General features: G+C 52.1%; 1 protein-coding gene across 1 annotated transcript in view; it reads left to right on the top strand.

The window, feature by feature from the left end:
* The first annotated feature begins 3089 nt into the window (after positions 1–3089).
* The window catches only part of Ppp5c (protein phosphatase 5 catalytic subunit), a 30507-nt gene continuing 14244 nt past the window's right edge, over positions 3090–19352 (top strand). The window contains exons 1-3 of the mRNA XM_021168019.2: positions 3090–3293; positions 8450–8691; positions 15404–15551. Of these exons, the coding sequence (XP_021023678.1) occupies positions 3173–3293; positions 8450–8691; positions 15404–15551 (511 nt within the window). The 5' untranslated portion in view covers positions 3090–3172. The remainder of the gene's footprint in view (positions 3294–8449; positions 8692–15403; positions 15552–19352) is intronic.

The following is a 19352-nucleotide window of genomic DNA, read 5'->3' as shown; positions in this document are numbered from 1 at the left end:
ACTTGATTCTTGCCTTAAACCATGAGGGTCCTAAGTATCACACTTTCAAATCTTCAGGCTTGGAGGCAGCATCTTTACTTGCCGATGCTTCTCAGTAGCCTGTGGAGTTTGGAGTTCGCTTGTTTGTTTAATGCAGGATCTGATATATCACGGCCGATCCTTAACTCACTGTGTAGCCAAGAACTTCCCTCCCCCTGATCTCTATCTCCCGAGCGCTGTGATGACAGGCATGCTTCACCTGTTTTCTTCGGTCCTGGGGCTGAACCCAGGAGCTTGTGCATGCTAATCACTCTACGGATTGATCTCCATCTTCAGCCATGACTGATCACAGTGCACTTTGATTCTTTTTTTAATGTCGGTGTGATGCTGTGATGCTGTATATGTGTGTGGGACTTTGTAGCACAGTAATTCCGAGAGAGAGAGACTGCGTGGGAGATTGAGTCTGCAGATTCCGTGTGGGAGGGTGTATCTGTTCTGTTTCGACTCCGTGAGTGTCACTCCCCTACCCCTCTCCCATGTGCCCCACACAGGAACCCAGGCAAAACCACCTTCAAGTTGTTGCACGTGCTGTGCCTTCTGTTTTAAATGTCTTTCCTGAAGATGCGCCTCAGTTTATAACGTGACTGCCTAGTGGGCATGAAGGCCTGAGTTCCATCCTCGGTACCACATAAGACAGGGCTCAGTGGCACAGACCTGTAATGCCAGCACCTCTTACCTGAAGGTAGTTCAAAGTAAGCCTCAGCTATACACTGAGTTTAAAGCCAGCAGAGACTATATAGGACCCTGTCAAAAAACACCCGACAAAACCTAATACTTGAGATCTCAGGCCTAACACTCCTCCAGGAAGTCATTTTTGCCTCCCCCAGGTGGACAAGGTCTTCCTACACCCCCCTAAACGGCCCCTCATTCCAGCTTGACTCACTTTGTTGAACTCAGGCTACCTGTAATGTACCCTACATGGAGAGTGCTTCTGTTAAGTCTCTCAGGTCAACACTAACTCATATGAACTTTTGGTTAGGTTAGGTTTTTTTTTAGCTGGGAAAGGGAGAGAGAGGGAGAGAGACAGAGACAGAAAGAGAGACAGAGAGACAGAGACAGAGAGAGACAAAGAGAGAGACACAGAGAGACAGAGAGAGAGAGAGAGAGACAGAGACATACAGAGAGAGAGAACCCAGGCTGACCTGGAACTAACTCTGTGGCTCATGCTAACCTGAAACAACTCAGGCTAAACCTTCCTCCTCAGCCTCCCAAATGCTGCAAGGGGGAGCCACCAAGCCAGGCTTCTCTTCAACCTCCTCTGCATGTACAGGCAGGCACTATTACTACTAGCTCCTCCTTGCAGAGGAAATAATAGTATTGTGGCTTACCCAAGATCACGTAGCTTCAGGAACAATCAGAGCTGGGTTCAAATTTATTAGAGCAGATACTGCCTCAAAAAAAAAAAAAATCAGAAGAAAATTCACTTCCTACATGATCCCACTGGCACTGGCAGGTAGAGTCAAATAGGGACTGTGCCTAGAAATTAGATTCAGATTCACTCTCAGTCAGACTCTTCAGGAATATGTTGATATCTGTGGACACACGTAAATGGACATGAATACCAACATCGATTTTCCAGAGTGATTGTTAGTTGTAGTCAGGGGTGGAGCGGGGATGAGGCTGATACACAGCCTTAAAGCACTTAATGTGTTAGTGTCTAGACTGAGGACTTAAAGACTAGAATAGGAAGATACGGTGGGGTCTGAAGATGTTACTGGAGGCTAGACTACCCATGGCTTCTCAGAAAGGGTTTGGGTTTTCTCACGAGGGAGCTGGGGAGCCATGGAAGGCTGGGGCGGGTGCCAGTTTTACAGTATTCCAGCAAGATGCCTCTAACTGCCATATGGAAGGTAAACTGGAGGAGGGAGGATGAAGGAACGCAAGCATCAAGAGGAGGCTGAAGCTGTGATCCAGGCACAGGAAATGCAAGCAGCAACAGTGTCATTTAAAAGATCCCTTTGGGGCACACGCCTTTAATCCTCGCACTTGGGAGGCGGAGTTAGGTGAATTTCTGAGTTCAAGGCCAGCCTGGTCTATAGAGTGAGTTCCAGGACAGCCAGGACTACACAGAGAAACTCTGTCTCGGAAGAAAAAAAATATATATCCCTTTGGTGTGGCTGTTTGTATTCGTAACTGGGTCTCAGGTATCCCAGTCTGGCCTTGAACCTGAAATTCTGATACTGTTGCCTCCACCTATCAAGCCTTCAAATTACTGAGGTGCACCTTTCAGCCTGATTTATATAGTGCTGGAATTGGAACTCAAGCCTGGAGCACGCTAGACAAGTACTCTACCAACTGAGCTACATCCATGACCCTTTAAAAGATGTTTCTGGGACTTGACATGATGCAGCAAAGCTTTAATCCCAACACTTGGGAGGTACAGGCAGCTGGGTCTTTGAATTCAAGGCCAGCCTGGTTTATATAGCAAGTTCCAGGCTAGCCAGGGTTGCATAATTAAATCCTATCTCAAAATAAAAAAATAAAATAATAAGGATGCTTGTTGGGCTTGGAACAAACACGGTACAACTGAGACTTGCTCAAGACTTGAAGATCGGGATGCCCTGTTAATAATTCAAAAAGAGCCTTGACTTGCAACATTCAAGTTTTATTTTGTTTGCTTGAGAAACTACCCATTTTTCCAGAAGGGTCACTGGGGATACAAGAGATAAACTTGTTCAAGGTCACACGAGTAATTGGCAGCACCCAGCTCCAGAGCAAACTCCAGGTTGGGCAGGGTGCTGCTTTGAAAGCAGCCCCACCCGCAGGAGGCATCGCAACCCAATCACCAACCCTAAAGGAAGCCCGGATCTCCAAGAAACTTGCAGCCTCGCAACTTTGGGAGTAGGCGCCCTCCGGGCCTGCCCCCACCCACAAGGCCCCTTCTCTCCTTTCTGATTGGCTACTTCTACAAGTTTCGTCTGGATACCCTCTGGTCACCTTGTCCTCCCGGCGCTCTGGGGCGGGGGCGGGGGGGAGTGGGGGGGGGACGCCGCGCAGGCGCGTCAGGAGTGCCTTTGGGGCCCGCGCTTTACGACACTTGTGCGGCAGCGGCGGCGGTCACTCGGCACTCCTTCGCGACGGTTCGGCCTGGTGCCGCGAGCGGCCGTTGCCAGGGTGGGGGTCGCTTTGCGGCATGGCGATGGCGGAGGGCGAGCGGACTGAGTGTGCTGAGCCCCCCCGGGACGAACCCCCGGCCGATGGCGCTCTGAAGCGGGCAGAGGAGCTTAAGACACAGGCCAACGACTACTTCAAAGGTGCGTCCGGCCCGGACGGGGTGAGGGAGGGTGGACAGCGGCCCAGGCTGTGGGGTGCCAGGCTGGGCGGGGAACCATGGCAACGCGGAGCGGCAGCCTGGGCGCCGGGCAGGCACTACAGAGTAGCCAGGCGCGAGGAGGAGGCTCAGGCTGGACGACAGACCGGGGAGAGCTGCTGAGAAGTGGATACCAAGCAGAAGCCACTCACTGGGGAGACTGAGGCAGGCGCTGCTACACGATAGGGGAAAAGCAGGGGGCCGACATGTGAGTGCTACCAAATGTGAGACCTGGACAGAGTTGCTAAATGGTGGTCAGACCTGAAGAGGGCGCTACCAAATAGTGACATGTGTTTAGGGCAGTGATGGCGCTGCCGAGTGGGGAGGCCTGAGATGAGTATGACCAACTGAGGAGAGAAGGCCCAATAGAGAAGGGAATTATGGGGATGGAGGTAGATAATTATATTGGAAGGCGTTTTGGGGTGATCCAAGGAAACGAGTAGGGTGGAGAGGTGGAGCAGGAACGAATAGGGTGATCTTGGGCTAAGAGTGCCATGTGGGAGGACATGTCTCCGTTCATTCATTCTTTCAGTACACTTGTATTAAATAAGTGTCATGTGCTACAAGGTCTGTGCTTGGCTCTGAGGCTGCAGCGATGAATGCAACACATGACTCGGATTTAAGCAGAACCAATCATTGCTAACTTGTGATGATCACTTTGGGTCAAGGTGACAACACAGGAAATACAGCTTAGAGTCTGCTTTAGATGGTGAGGTCGGGAGTGCCTGGAGAAAGAGGCTTTCTGAGGAGAATTGACAAGGAGTTTTACACGTGGGTCTGACCATTGATTTTGTGTAAAGACCCTGGGGTGGAGAATGATTGAAAACAGACTGGCTTGGCTGGAGCTTGAGCAAACTGGGGGTATGAGGGGAAGACTGATACAAGATAAGATTAAGATAAGGGGACAGAGCATGCAAAATCTGTGAATTCGTCACAAAGATGAGTTTTGGGTTTCCTTCGCTGTCCGAAAAGGGACATTGAGTGGGTAGATGGGACCAGTCTGGACTGGAGAAAATTTTGAGTGTAACCAGCCTATGGTTGGAGGTGCCCTGGGAATGGATGAAGTCACCAGAGAGTGGGATCTAGAGAGAACCTAGGATGGAGTTTTCATGTTTGCAGTGGAAAGGGGGCTACTGAGGAGAGTGACTGAGGTGGAAGAGAAACCAGGAAAGGTGCCACAGGCTAAGAAAACAAGGTTCTTCGGGAAAGAAAGCCACGTGCCTGATCACCTAGCCCCAGGCACTGTCCATCAGAGCTTTTGCTCCTAGAGGAACACGGTGATTTTAACAGCAGTTGTAGATGATAAAGAGGCTGTCCAGCCCAGAAGACCCTGGCTGGTGAAGGCAAGTGAGGAATTGGAGACCAACAGGCACAAGTGTCTCGGTTCTGAAGGGGAATGGAGAATTGGGGGCAGATGGCAAGAGGGAGTAGGTGGGGGTCCTAGGAATCCTTTTTCAGCTATGGCCCAAAAGAGAAACAGACCCAGCTGTAACAGATCTGGAGGAGGTGGGGGAAGGTGAGAAGGATTTAGAGTCCTTGGGGAAAGGTGCCCACCCCCACCCCCACCCCCACCCCCCCCACCCCCCCGTGGGGATAAGCCCAGACATGGTGCTTGCCTGTCATCCCAGCTCTCTGGAGGTGGAGGTGGGAGGATTGTGAAGACATAGCAAGGAGAGAGGTGAGGCCAGAGCTAGAGTCTTAGAGGCCTGACTGGTTTTATAGGTGTCATCCTAACGGTGACTTGGAGCTGTGGAGGGGTTTTAGGAGAGTGGTCCAGTTACTTTGGGTACAGGTACTGGTCCTCCCTGCTGTTCGGAGACCGGAAGGGAAGACAGGTGAGGGGGTGGAGCCTTTGACCAGGCTAGTGGGAGGAACTGAGGCTGGCTGCCTGGAGAGGGGGAGGGGAGCAGGTGGCTAAGGTGAGTGGAGCCTGGCACTAGGGAGTGGGGCAGAAGTGGAGGTGGTTAGAAGGGTTAGGATGCAGCTACAGACAGAAGGTTACGGCAGCTGTGGGAGGGGACTTGAGCTGTCAGCAGAGGCCCTGGAGAGCTAAAGCTGGTCCAGATTCATGCCTTCTAAAGAACGGGGCAGGAAGCTGTGAAGCCAAGGTACAGGCTAGGGCAGAATAGGACTCTGCAGGAGAGGGCAGAGCTTAGGGTGGGGTGGGGCTGCTAGAAGGGAGGGAAGTTAATGAGTGTGAGAGATCCTATCAGGATGGTAAGCCTGGCTTGCAAGGTTTGGAAGGTTGGAGGCCACCAGCACCAGTTGACCAGGCCCAGCTATGTACTGGTTGGAAGAAGGCACGGCCATCTTTCCTTGGGCCCTGAAAAGATCATCCAGAAACTGGGCTACTGCTGCTGAGGACAGGTAGGGGAAGGAGTTAGCCATCGGGAAGGACCCTTTACCCTCACCCCTGCCTCCCAGGTCCTGAGGTTTGGGCTCCCAGGAACCTAGGGCTGGGCAGGCAGCCAGAGGGGCCTGGCCTGGAGCTGACTTGAAGGAGCACCCTTCCTGATTCAGGCCTCCCGCTGCTGTGGGCAGGCAGTGGCAAGCACAGAACCCCAGGCTCAGACTATAAGTAAGGATACCAATAAAAAGAATAATTGCAGCTAGCTTTCATTAAACCCGTGGTGGCCAGGCACTCCTGAGCTGAACCCTGCCTGGGGCGTTGGGGGTGGCAGAGAGCAGCCACTTTGGTTTATAGAGGAAGCCACCTCAGAGTGAAACTTCTTGCCCAGGGTCAGAGTGTGTGAGCAGAAGGCGGATATCCCCTTCCTCCCACGTGCTCGGTGCAGCTCTCCCTGTTAGACGCCGCATCTGGGCTCATCGAGAGAAGGGGGCCCTGTGGAGGAAAGGGGGGGTCTCAGGGACCCCCAAACATAGATGGTTCCTCTGTAAGCTCAACCCCACTGGAAGGGTTCTGGGGACAGAGCCCGGTGCCCAGCTCAGTCAGAGTCCACGGGAAGCAAGCCTCTGCTCTTTCTCCTCCCTGAGGAAGAAGGCTGTGCTCACCAGGGGTCTTCATGGTCGGAGAGATGAGGGTGAGGAGTACTGCATCATGAGTCAGGGGTCTCCTATGTGAGCACCGATGAACGGTGGAACCCCACTGTACCTAGAGGGTGAGTGGTAGATACTACTGCAGCTGAAGGATGGCACCAGGCTGGGGTGCGGCAGCCGGTCAGTGCCTTCATGGTTTCATGGTGGAGCCTCCTCTTCCCTGTACTCTCCTTCCCTCCTCTGTTTGGTGTGGGTGAGGCTGAGCCCATCCTGGTTCTCAGGTGCAGCCTGAGGGTCTGAGGCTCCAGGGAGAGGCTCTCCACCTGCACTTAAGTGCCTGCTGCATGCCCTTGTCCCCTTAATGAAGTCTCACTTCACTGGTTGGAGCACTAACCAGCAGCCTCTGGAGCCCAGCCAGGACAGCAAAGCCCTCAGAGGCACTGACATTTTGGGGAGGCTTCTAAACTTCACTGCCTGCTAGTCTTTCTACCCTGGTGGCTTCTGGGAAGTTCTAGGACCTGCCATCTTAAGGTTCACAGGCCTGGGAGACCACCAGAGCGGCAGAGCTGGGACAGGGAAGCTGGGGGAGGTCAAATAGGGCTTCCTGAGAGGGGACATTTCTACCTTATGGAAGTCCAGGAAGGACTGCCGAGCTGTGCCCCTAGGAGCAGCTGTTCCAGCTCTGGTCTTAGTGTCTACACTTCCCCTTCCTTTATTCTTCCTTCCTCTACCCTAGTTATGAAGTTATTCAAGCTCACATTTCTACCCCAGGGCTTGACTCAGGCCCCTGGGCTGTCTGAGCCCGGAGCACTTGTCACTGTTATCTGGGGTCAGATATCACTCCTGGAAAGACCAGCAGTCCCTGGAGGGCAGGACTGTGTCCCCAGACAAGGCAGGAGCTTGGAGAAGGAAGACACACACCGTGCTTCGGAAGTGTGTGGGCCCAGCAAACAGGACACAAAGGTCACTGCAAGTGTTCTACAGAGCAGGGAAGTGGGGTCAGGGCAGGACCTGAGTGGTAGGGTGTTTTAAGTCCTTCAAGTATACTCAGCCTAAGAGAAGCAGAGCCAGGCGCCTCTCCCAGTATCTCAGACCACACTGTGCCAGCTTCCTACCAAGATGCACACTGGTGGGAGTGAAGGGGTTGGGAATGGAGGCACTGCCACTTCTGCCTGCCTAGGACCTCCACCTGGCACTGGACATGTGATGTCAAGCACAAGTCTCTGAACTTGAACACCCCACACCCCCACACCCCCACACCCCCAGCTGGAGTTGAGGTAATCTGGCTTTCTCCCTCAGGTCGCTTGAAGGCACCTATGTTCTAGGGTGCTGTGTGGCCGAGGCACATGGTCCTCCAACCTGGGCAGGTCTCAGGCAGCTCGGGCCTTGGTTCTGTTTATTTAATGAATCCTTGGGAGGAGAGGTCAGACCTACCTCTGCTGATACAGACTGGGATCTGACCTTGAACTAGCCCTCTGGCTTGTGTTAGGTGAGTACCAGATGGTACTATGTTGAGGAGACAGGAGGATCCCACAGGTTGATGGAGAACTCAGGGCCCAGCTGTGGCATGGTTCACATAAAGCCTCACCTTTTGTCCTTGGCTGGAAGTTACCTTTGGCCCCTCCACACTTAGAGCCCCAATATCTAGGCCTGCTGTAGTATCCTGCTCTCCTACACCAGCAGGTCCTGGTCCTCTGAAGCTGCTGTACCTCTTCCTTGTAGCCTAAGGAGCTTCCTCCCTTTATCCTTTATCCTCTTGGTCTTCCCTGCTCTGGACTGGTCTGCCTTCCCTGAACATCTGGACAGCCACAGGATCAGGCAGTCTTATCTTGCCTGGCTCAGATCACAGCCCTAGCACTCCCTGGCACATCCCTCTGATCATGGGGAGTCTTGGGGACCGCCTGAGCCTTGCTGGACTGAGCTGTAGAATTGATTCAGGTGCTGGAGACTGTGGTCTGAGCCATAAGGCCTGGGCTGTGGTCAGACATCTGGGACAGGTTTCCATGCTGAATCCCAGTCTCCCCATCTGTAAGAAGGAACCCAGCCTAGGGTAGATTTCTGCCTGCAGCAGTAGAGCTTCACGCCTCTTCTCCTCCTCCACAGCCAAGGACTACGAGAACGCGATCAAGTTCTACAGTCAGGCCATCGAGTTGAACCCCGGCAATGCCATCTACTATGGCAACCGCAGCCTGGCCTATCTGCGCACTGAGTGCTATGGCTATGCACTGGGCGACGCCACACGGGCCATCGAGCTTGACAAGAAGTACATCAAAGGCTACTACCGCCGGGCGGCCAGCAACATGGCACTGGGCAAGTTCCGGGCTGCCCTGCGTGACTACGAGACGGTGAGCCGGGCCTTGGGCATGGGCCAGCTCCCGGCACCCTAGCCAGGTGGACGTGGAGGGATGGTACCAGAGGTGGGGAGAAGCCATTCTGTGTCTCCTCTATACAAGGGCCTGGCCAAGTAATGGCCATGAGGCCTCTAGCCAGTTCCTGTTCTGCATCTTGACCATCATGTGCTCTGTGTCCCTGGGCAAGTCACCTGGCCTCTCTGCCTTCCTGTGTACCTCTGAATGTTGAGAACTGGCCCAGCGTCAGTGACTGTAGGAGTTTCTGCTGTGTGCATGCTTGGCGTAGCACGGGCACAGTCTGTGGTCAGTAATAGCTCAGCCTTGTGACTGCTTTGGCTGTCATTAGTGATGGTGATTAGTAACAACAGCAGTTATTAGCAGAGACTACACAGACCATTGATAGCTTGAGATTCTGGAGCAGGTGGGAGTCCCATGTCACTGAGCAGGCAAGGAAAATGACTCTAGGTACAGAGTCGTGCTTCCAAGAATATAGAGCAGGGCAATACATAGAGGGGCAGCCCCCAGGGACATGCTCCCCTGTGAAGGTGAGAAAGGGGACCAGAGGACAGCTCTTCATCCCCCACTATCTACAGCTGATGTGCTGTGACAACCTTGATGACTACTAGTAGGAACTACTAGAGCATCCACTTGGGACAGGTGTGCTCTGTGCCCCCTTACAGAGACTGGCTGGCTGAGTCACAGTGGCCACCCAGAGAGGGGGATGAGATTGCCCTGGCCTACAGGGGAGGAGGCTGAGGCTCCAGTTGATGCGCATCAGTGCTGGCATTGGAGCCAGTGTGGCCCCTGATTGCGTGTCTTCTCCTCCAGACAGTTAGCTGTCTGCGCAGGTGACTCCAAGTACAGAATGGATCACTGCTTTCTTTGCTGTACATAGCCCTTTCTGTTGTGTGCACAGGGCCCCAAGAGAGCTGAGGAACCATGTCTGCAGCAGGAGAGAGCTGGTCACTCAGCCTGGCCTAGGATCAAACCAAGTGAAGGCTTAGCAAAGGGTGGGAGTGAGAAGAGACAAGGAACTGACTGACAAAAGGGGTGGGCAGGGGCAGCAAAGCCTGTCCCCTGCCCTTGTCCGTTAATGTCCTAATCTGGAATATGGTGATGCCCCTCCTAGGCAGCTGTGGCTCTGGTGTAGGGTCTCTGCCACTCTGGGCTGAGGTTGGCGTCTTAACTGGATTCTGAGTTAACTCTCTGAGGCTGGGAGATGGCGGACACGCTGCATCTGAGCTGGACTCCAGTCTTTGTGGGTCAGTGGTGAATGAGAAAAGTCAGAGCCCTTTGCAGAATCTGCTTGAGGTTGAGCCACATCCAGTCCTTAAATTATCAGCCTTGTGAAGGCCCAGCGCAAGCCTGGGTTCTCTAAGCCTGGGGCTTATGGCAGCTCCCAGCTCAAGACGTCCTCCTGGAAGATGTTGGAGTCTGGCCTCTGGGTCAGGAACTGTGTGTGGCCTTGGTTAGAGGAAATGAGCCCATGACTCCGCCTCCTGTCTGTTTCAGCCTCAGTTTCCTCATCTGTATGCACATGGGCTCAACACTGCTGCGAGCATTGTGCATGCGTGAATGTATTTCCTGTAGAGAAAGGAGATCACTCTGGAGGAAGCCCACTCCATAGGTGAGCTGTGTGTGAGCAGCACTCTATCTTCAGCTGGAGGACAGACAGCTTAAAACAACACATGTGTACCATGTTTGCACGCACGAGCATAGATGCTGTCCACTGCCACCAGTATATCTCTTCCTATGGGCTAGAGTCAGGTGTACAGCCACCGACTCCAAGTTCTGGATGTCTAGGTTAGTGGCCAGCTCAGCTCAGACCTGGGTATATGTGTGTCTTCAGACACCTCAGGCCTCTCCTGCAAACAAGGGAACACATAGGCCTACCTTGAAGTGTCATTGTGAGGGTTGAGTGAGTAGGTGTATTTAGAGAGGGCCTGCCTTTCACTTTGCATCAGCCATGGCCTCCAGATTTTCTCCAAAGCCAGGTCATGGTGAAGTGGGCCTCTGGCCCCTAGTTTTTGCTGGTGCCAGAACATTGCAAAGGCATAGGACCTGGGTGTGTCTCTATTTGCTTTCCCACTTGGGGGCCATGTGTTGGACTCTTAGTAGTAGCCAGTCTTCCTTCCCACGGGGCCATGTTACACCCCTGCACACTCCTTGCACGTGGGCCCACCCCCTTCCTGGGTCACATCTCTGTTGGGATTCCTTGTGTTTTTTCCTATGCATTTGGAACACAAGGCAGCCATGCAAGCGCAGGCAAGCCCTGGGACACTATCCTATACTCTGCCCTGCCTGAGAGTCCTGTGGGGTTTGTTTGCTTTATGATACACTTTACCTTTATGGTTCTTAGGCATACATTGTGACACGCCTGATAGAGTGATACAGACAAACCGGGGACAGTCACACTTGGTCTTTATCTGAGCACTCACGTGCTGGCAACCTTCATGCTGCAACAGTCGTTTTTATCACCAGGGTCCCCTGCAGAGCAGGAGCCACTCTGATCCCTGATTTACAATGAGGACACTGAGGTTCCGGCATGAGAAAGGTCACCCTCCTGCTGTCTCATAGGAACCCCAGGAGGTGGTATCTGTTCTCAGAGTCAGGTTCCTAACCATGCTATCTGTGTCATGTAAGTTCCTGGCACTGTCCATGCCCCTGGGCAGGTAGCACTGATGGTATCCCGCCTGATTTATCCTGCGGGTGCTGGGTATGTCCTGGTAGATTCACTTACTAGAGAAAGGGTATGTTGTGTAAGGCTGCCCCTTCTGGGCTACCTGCTGGAAGCCTGGCTTTTCTCTGCTGTGTGATGCACTATCTGGCCCCTTTGGGCCAATCTCTATTGGTTCTTACTGGTCTACATCCTGTACACCAGTTCTGATGAATGGGGTGCTTTGGCGCCCACAGCAGGCCTGAGTGACGGAAGTGCTCTGATGGTCTAGATTGCTCCCAGGTGGAGGGAATGCAGTTCTTGTTGCCAACAGAGCTAGGCAGCTGTGGAACTGCTTTGGGTCTGCTGCAAGTGTCTTGATGGAGGGGCATGCCCTGAATGGCCTCTGCAATCCCAGTGAATCCAAGTTCCCAAACACATGTCCCAGGACTTAGTAATGACTACCAGTGAGCCCTGACAGCTGACAATGCCATTTGTTGTAATTTTTATAATGCTAAGGATGAAACTTGGGGCTGTGATAGCATTTTACAGCTGAGTTACACCTCCAGCCCCTCACTGGGAGAGTTTAGGCAGAGGCTTACCACCGAGCCACACTCCCATTCTGATCTTTATGTTTTTATAAAGCCCCTAATCCTGTCAAGAGGACCTAACCTCAGAACCTCAATCCTATTTACCTCCCAAATATTAAGTATGTGCCATAGAGCTGTACCTTTTGTCCCTGGAGATATCAGCTTTTAAAAACATCTCATTTCTTTAAAAGTGTGGTACATCACATGCACCTTGCCCAGATCCAGTTTCACACAATGAAATGTCTGCATTAACCATGTGGATATCACAGAACACTGCCACGGATGGTGCAGTCCACATAGAGTATATTGTCTGTGGCTTGTTTGTTTCTTTTTCTTTTCTCTTTTTCTTTCTTTCTTTCTTTTTTTTTTTTTTTTTTTTTAACATGAGTACACTGGTGAGCCACCATGTAGTTGCTGGGAATTGAACTCAGGACCTCTAGAAGAGGAGTTAGTGTTCTTAATTGCTGAGCCATCTCTCTGGCCCCTTTATTTTGTTTTTGAGAGCCTTGCTTACTATGTTACCCAGGCTGGCCTTGAACTCCTAGGCCATTCTCCTGCCTGGGCTTCCAGAATCACAGGAATATTGGATTACTGCGCCTGACTTCAGATGCCACTTTTTAAAACATGTCTGGGCCAGGTGTGGTGGTGCATGCCTTTAATCCCAGAACTTGTGAGACAGAAGTTATAGGCTAACAAATCACTGTGAGTTCCCAGCCTGCCTGGGCTACACTGTGAGACCCTGACTCAAACAAAAGAGAGAGAGGTGTTTGGTGCTGGCACTAAGTTCTGATGCTGTGGGCCTCTGAAGAGCCCTGTAGTGTGAAACAAATACCCTTCCCCGGGAGAGGAGCTTGTCTTTCTGCCCGCCAGACCTAGTTCTCCTCAACACTGGTGAGCAGGCCTTGGAACTGAGAGTAGCCAGATCTAGTTCTCCTCAACACTGGTGAGCAGGCCTTAGAACTGAGTGCTGGCTTGCTGCAGCTGGGTCAAGGGTGGGCCCAGCAGTAAAGCCTCAGACCAACCTTCTATGGGGTACTTAGCACTGCTTCCTATTTTCTAGAAACTGGGGACCTGAGTGAGCAGAACTCCTGTCCTGGAAGGCAGGAACCCAGAACCTGGAGAACTTTTAGCTCTGCCTCTGTTCTGGGGGTGAGAGGCAACAGAAGGGGAGGTGGCGGGAGGGAGGCATTGCCCCACGTGAGTGCTGGTGTCCAGGAGTGCACAGAACCCTGACTTTTGGGTTAATAACTTTACCACTCTGTCCAGTGGAGATTGTGCTGGCCACCCCATAAAGATTTATGGAGAATCCAGTGAGTAGGGGTCACTCACCATGGTGGCAGCACCCAGCTCCATCTTCCTCTTTAGTTTGCAGCCTACCTGAAGACACATACATCTCCTAGGAATTGTTTGCTACCCTTTCTGCCTTTAGGAGGCATTCATTCTCTGCTGAGGACGCAGCCTGTCCCTAGCCTTGGGGTCTCCTGGGGGAGAGGAGCAGAAAGGAGGTTAGACTTAACAATGAAATGTGTGGGCAAAGGCAGCATGACCAAAAGGCCTCAGCTACAGGAGACCTGGCATCCTGGGGATCTGTGAGAGGCAGTACCAGGCTACAGAAAAAGATAGGGTGGGGGTGGGCCTTGAGGTCCAGGCCTGGAGCCATGTGGACTTTATCCTGGGAAGTAGAGAGAACCTGGCCTGCCTGCCTCTCCCTGGGAAGGGCTCCAGGAGCTGCCTAAAGCTGGCAGCCCTGGAGCTTGATACCACACCCACACCCCAGTTGAGCTGTCTGGCAGATGGCCCAGCCTAGGCTTGCCTAGCCTACTGCTGGCCAAGCACCTGCAGGGAGTAGCGGTTGTCTTTGCCCAGACTCTGACTCACTCAGCCAGCTAGCTTTGTGGGTGGGGGAGCATTCTGAGGACCAGCCCTAGGATTTCCTTCTCTATCTAATAGCACAGAAGCTGTGGGGAACCCAGTCTTAGGGTGGCTGTATAGGTCCTCAGGTGAGTGACAAGAGGGGGGGGGGAGGGGAGTGCAAACACATATGTACTTAGAACCCACCATAGACCAAAGTACAGATACCACCAAAGACCAACATGGTAAAGCAGTGGGTTTTATTGGGGCTACTTACAGGAGTATGGGTGAGGGGTTACTTACAATAGGAGCAGAAATAACTCAAAGTCATATCGCCAAAGCCCAATCTAGCATGAGTGACTGCTCACAAAGCTGGAAGCCTGGAATGTACTGCACAGCATACAGGCAGCTCAGCATGTGTCCTCTCCAAGTGACTCAGTTGGTCTAAACATCTTCCAGGCACCTCAGCTAGTTTTTGTTTCTTCTGTTTGGTCTTGGTCCTCGTTTTGTAGCTTGGATACTCCTCACAATCTTCATTGTTTACTCTGGCAGGGAAAGGCTTAGTGAGTCCAGTCAGTTTCAGGGACTTCCTGAAAGCTATTTTGAGTTGTTTACCTCTCTGCTTAAAGACAGTTCGTGTAGGATGGAATGTTTCAATCTCAGAGGAATCAGTTAAACATCAGAACATCAGGCAGGTCCAGTTAAAGTTATGGTAACCAAGCAGAGGCACAGAGAAGTCTGCTGCCCAGGGTCTCACTCCATAGCCCAGAATAGCCTGGTGTTCACAGTCCTCTGCTTCCATCTCCCAAGTGCTGAGATTGCAGACATGCACCACTAGGCCCAGCTCTGTCTTCTGCGATCCTGGGATTCGGGTTTACAGGAAGCAGGCAGGGCTCTTTTAACTAGTGTGCCCCAAGGCTGCCCACCCACAACTGACTATTGGATATTTTTAAGTGTCCCCTAATTTACTCTCGGAGGGAACTTTGTTGCCAATGTCCCCTCCTAGAGGAGAAACTGACAACAGCTGAGATAACCCAGGCTCCCCCATCATCACTGGCTAAGCTGGGACTTGAACTGTGTCTCCTATCCCCATCACCAGAGGAAACAGGAAAATTGGAGCCCCAGTCTCCCAGAAAAAGCAAGCGGCTGACTGCCGCCTACAGAATCCCTCTTGTATACCAAGTCCTCGGTCCTTCCAGCAGGCCCCCACTTCCTAGATTGGGGCACTAAGGTGCAAAGAGTCTAGGCTGTTCTAAGACTCTAGCCTCACCCACCAGCTGCACTGGGAACCTGAGACCTGTGTGTTCAGCTGGACACCTGTTTGGTTTTAACAAGATCAGAGTTGTTTAGAGAGGGCACCTGCTTAGGCTAAAGTCCTGGCCTCTAAAGCCACCCTATTGAGCAGCTCTGTTATGCTTGGTGTGGGGATATAAAAACAGTCCTGGGTGATACAAGTCCCGGGTTGCCCTGCTAGATGTGGTAGCCCCTGGGTGGTCTGACTCAGCCCAGGGCAGTGTTGACCAATGAGATCACAGTGCCCCTGGTGGCTCATGTGGGATAGGTGGCTGGTCCTCCAGAGAGTAACACCTCCCTCCCTCTTCCTGGCCAGGTGGTGAAAGTGAAGCCTAATGACAAGGATGCCAAGATGAAGTACCAGGAGTGCAGCAAGATTGTGAAGCAGAAGGCCTTTGAGAGGGCCATTGCGGGTGACGAGCACAGACGCTCTGTCGTGGACTCTCTGGACATTGAAAGCATGAGTGAGTAGACCTGGCTGTATACCCCCCTACACACTCAACCCTGCTACGCTTGGTGGGTAAAGGCAAGGTTTCAGAGATTATCTGAGAATGAAGGTGTCACCTACAACTGCTGCCTTCCTTAGCCCTCTCCCTCCATCCCAGTCCTCCCCCTCCATCTTAATCATAAGAGTGGGAACCCTTATGACTAAGCTCAGGCTGTCAGGATTTTTCCTTTGTCACATCCTAACCGGTGCCTTGCCTTGGCCCATTCCCTTCTGGTTAGGCTCAGGGTGCGTGGTGCCAAACATATTGGTTCCATTTCCCCACCATGTCTTATGAGTGAGGCGGCCATATTATTTACTGTCGCCCTTGATTTTGCCTGATGGGGTGTGGATATTACCTGCCCTCATCAGGTCTTGAAGAATTCAGGCATAAGGTTTGTAGTGCCATGCCTAAGACTCCCCTGGGTTCCAAAACTCTGTGACAGTGCTTCACAGTTGGGAAGGGAGAAGGGGAGCTGAGATGGGGAAGAAGAAACAACAATGGAGTCATTGTGGCATCTGTTTCTCTTGACAAGAGCTGTGTCCTGTCTATGCTGTCTTCCAGATGACAGGTGGATCCGGGCACACCCCTTTAGATTTTCTCAGGTGTGCAAGTCCAGGGTTTCTGTTTATTGGGGCAGGGACATAAAGGATAGCATTCTCGTCTAGGCTGGCCTGAAACTCATGATGGTCCTCCTGCCTCAGCTTCCTAAGTGCTGGGCTCTCAGAGCCGAGTCATCATGCCCGGTATCTCCTTCATCGTAGCCAGCCAGTTCTTTGGGTGCTTGTTGCTCTTCTCTGCTGACCTGCTTCTGAGGAGCATGGTTCCCTGCCACAGTCAGATATTAAGAGCAATCTTTGGAGGCAGTGTCAGTGTTGAGTCTTGTCACAACCCATTTGTAGTCCCTGAGGCCACCAGCATCACCCTGAGTCACCAGCTCTTCAGGGAGTCCAGCCACGGGACTGTCCCATGGCAACCAGTAGTCAAGCTGTACCTGAGGACGTGTCTGCACTCGGCTCTCTTTGCAGTGCTGCAGCTCCCGTGGCCATTCATTTCCTGCAGCCTGGCCTTCTAGCATGTGTGCTGGAGATGCCTAGAAACGACCGATGATCATTGGCCAACTCCTGCCTTAGTGGTCTCCAGCCTCCCAGCACACACACATCCTTTACCAGGCCAGTTTGCATTGCCCACCTTCCTGACTACGTTGGCACAGGTGCAGACATGGGCCTCAACACCACCCAGTTGCTGTCCTGCTTAGCAGAACTGTTCCCCAGTCAGTACCCAGCTTCTTAGAGTCAGCCTTGAGGAGAGTTCCCCTGCTCCTGAGGTTCCTCCCTGCTTCCCCAGGTACCGTGTGAGAAGCTTACGAGCACTGTCCCTCAAATGCCTTACCTAGTCATCATGGAGTCTCAGGTTGTGCCCTTCAACACAAGGACAGCTTCAGTCTGTGTCCTACAGCAAGGAAGAGAAAGCCCCCACATTGAATTGCTATGGCCCAAACCTCAATCAAGGCTGTGCCTGGGACTGCTGCACAGATGTTCCCAGGCCAGCCCTTCCCTGCCACACATGACGTGGGCTTGGGTGGCTCAGGCAGCAAGCTCAGTTGCAGTTTTACATGTTCACTTAGCCCTACCAGGAAGAGGACTGACGCCCAGCCTAGTGCGATACACTGTCCATCCACAGTGCAGCCAGCTGGAAGGGTCTGTCAATCACCTGTGCTGAGATACATCAGTCCCTGTGAACCCTCTGACTGGCAGCCCTGCCGGCCAGTTTTTGAAGCCTTTCATTAATTTTATTTCAGTGTGTATGGGTTATTTTGCCAGTGTGTATGTATATCTGTACATCACTTGGGTGCCTGGTGCCCTCAGAAATCAGAGGAGGGTATTGATCCTCTGGGCTTGGAGTTGCAGGTAGTTTGAGCCACTATGTGGATGCTTAGAATTGAGCCTGAGACCTCTGCAAGAGCAGCAAGTGCTCTTAACTGCTGAGCCATCTCTCCAGCCTTTATATTCTTCAGGCACCACAGTGTATATCAAGGGGTCTTGGGGAATTTTCTATCCTCCGCTCTAACCCTTCGAGCTACTGCCTGTGGTCTCCAGGGGGGGGGGGGGGTCAGTGAGCCAAAGCGCCTACTCTTTATTGTAAAATCTCAGCTCTTGCTATTTTTGTATTATTAGTATGTCTGTTGCTCCAAGCAATTTCTGACCGATTTCTCACCATGACCTCTTAGAAATGTCAGACATGTCCAAAAGGGGTAAATAGAGCAAACATTGTGGACTCTCTTAATGTTCGGGCTCTGGCAGGGGTTGCCTGGCCCCATCCCATCTGTGAAGGCTTGCTGTGCTTAGACCCTTTTCCTCTTGGCTTTGCTTGTGCATGTATGTGGGGTGGGATGAGTGTGGGGGGATGTTTGTATGTGCATGATGAAGGCACACACCATGGCTTGTGGGTGGAAGCCCAGCTCTCCAGTTTTCTTCTTCCACTACGTGGGTACCGGGGACCAAACTCAGTTGCCAGGTTTGGTGACAAAAGCCTTTCTTTTCCTACTGAGCCATCTCGCCAGTCTCTCCTCTTCATTTCCTTTATTCATCTTTTTTGTCTGTAAAGCTCAAGAAGCCCTCAGACTCAAGATCTACCTGCCTTGGCCTTCCAAGTTTTAGGATCACATGCATGTACCAGTAAACCTTGTCTTATTTTCTTAATAACCCTAAGTATAGCTCCCTTCCTGTGATGAACTCTTCCGTTGTCTGTGTTCTTGCTCATTTGCTTGATGTTTTCAGTGGCATCTCTCAGACCTGTAAGGGGACGTGGGGATCCCAAATCTACAGAGCTTCTGAATTGATTTTGGTTTTGTGGCAGTTACGTTCCATGGGGCAGGAAGGGTCCACAACCCCATATGGCTTACACAAGAAGCAAATCGGCTGCTCCTCTGGGGTGTCCTTCCTCTCAGCACTGATGGCAGAGGCTGGCACCCCATATAAAGTGAGCAGACATTACAGTAGCTGGTGGTCAGTCTGCCAGGCAAGCTGCCATGTCTGGGGTGTGTGCAGCCATCTGTGCAGTGCCATACAAGTCTTAGTTTCTTCTCCTGTTGCGATGATAAAATACAGGGGTGCAAGAGAAAGGGGGTGTTGGCACACAGTACAGTCCATGCAGGGAAGCTGGGGCTACAGCAGCTAAAAGCACTGATCATGTTGCCTCCATAATAAGGAAGCAGAAAGATGAATGTGTGCAGCCACTGCTGTTCAGCTCCTTTTTCTTAACACGGTCTAGGGTTCCGGCCAGGGAATGGTGCCACCCACAGTGGGCAGGTCTTCCCACCTCAGTTAACCAAGAGAATCCTAGAGACATATCCAGCTGCCTGGGTGATGCTGGACTCTGTCCGGTTGGCAGTAACTGACACTAACCATCGCATAGCCTGCTGTGTCCCTCTGCTCGGCGCCACCTCTGAGCCAAAGCCTTTAGAACACAGTGCAGTGAGGCTCCTTGGAAAGCTGATAATGGGGTCACAGACAACCCCTTAACCCCAGGCCCTCTGCTCTCAGAAGTGTTTTTTAAGTCTTCCTCTGGCCCTTTCTTTCACTTTTGGTGACCAGACATCCTGAAGGTGATGTCTGTTATCCCTATGTGACTTTCCCCTGGCTGCTGCTATTGGAGGCTAAAACATTGGTCTCAGGCCAGCATCAGACCCTACACTCTTTCTACTGCACTTTTAGCCATCTTTGGAAACTTTGGCCAAGAGATTGAGCAGTTCACGTTTTCTTTTTCTTTTTTTTTTTT

This window comes from Mus caroli, chromosome 7, assembly GCF_900094665.2.
Source record: "Mus caroli chromosome 7, CAROLI_EIJ_v1.1, whole genome shotgun sequence".
Taxonomy (NCBI): Eukaryota; Metazoa; Chordata; class Mammalia; order Rodentia; family Muridae; genus Mus; species Mus caroli.
This window is presented reverse-complemented; position numbering and strand designations above follow the sequence as displayed.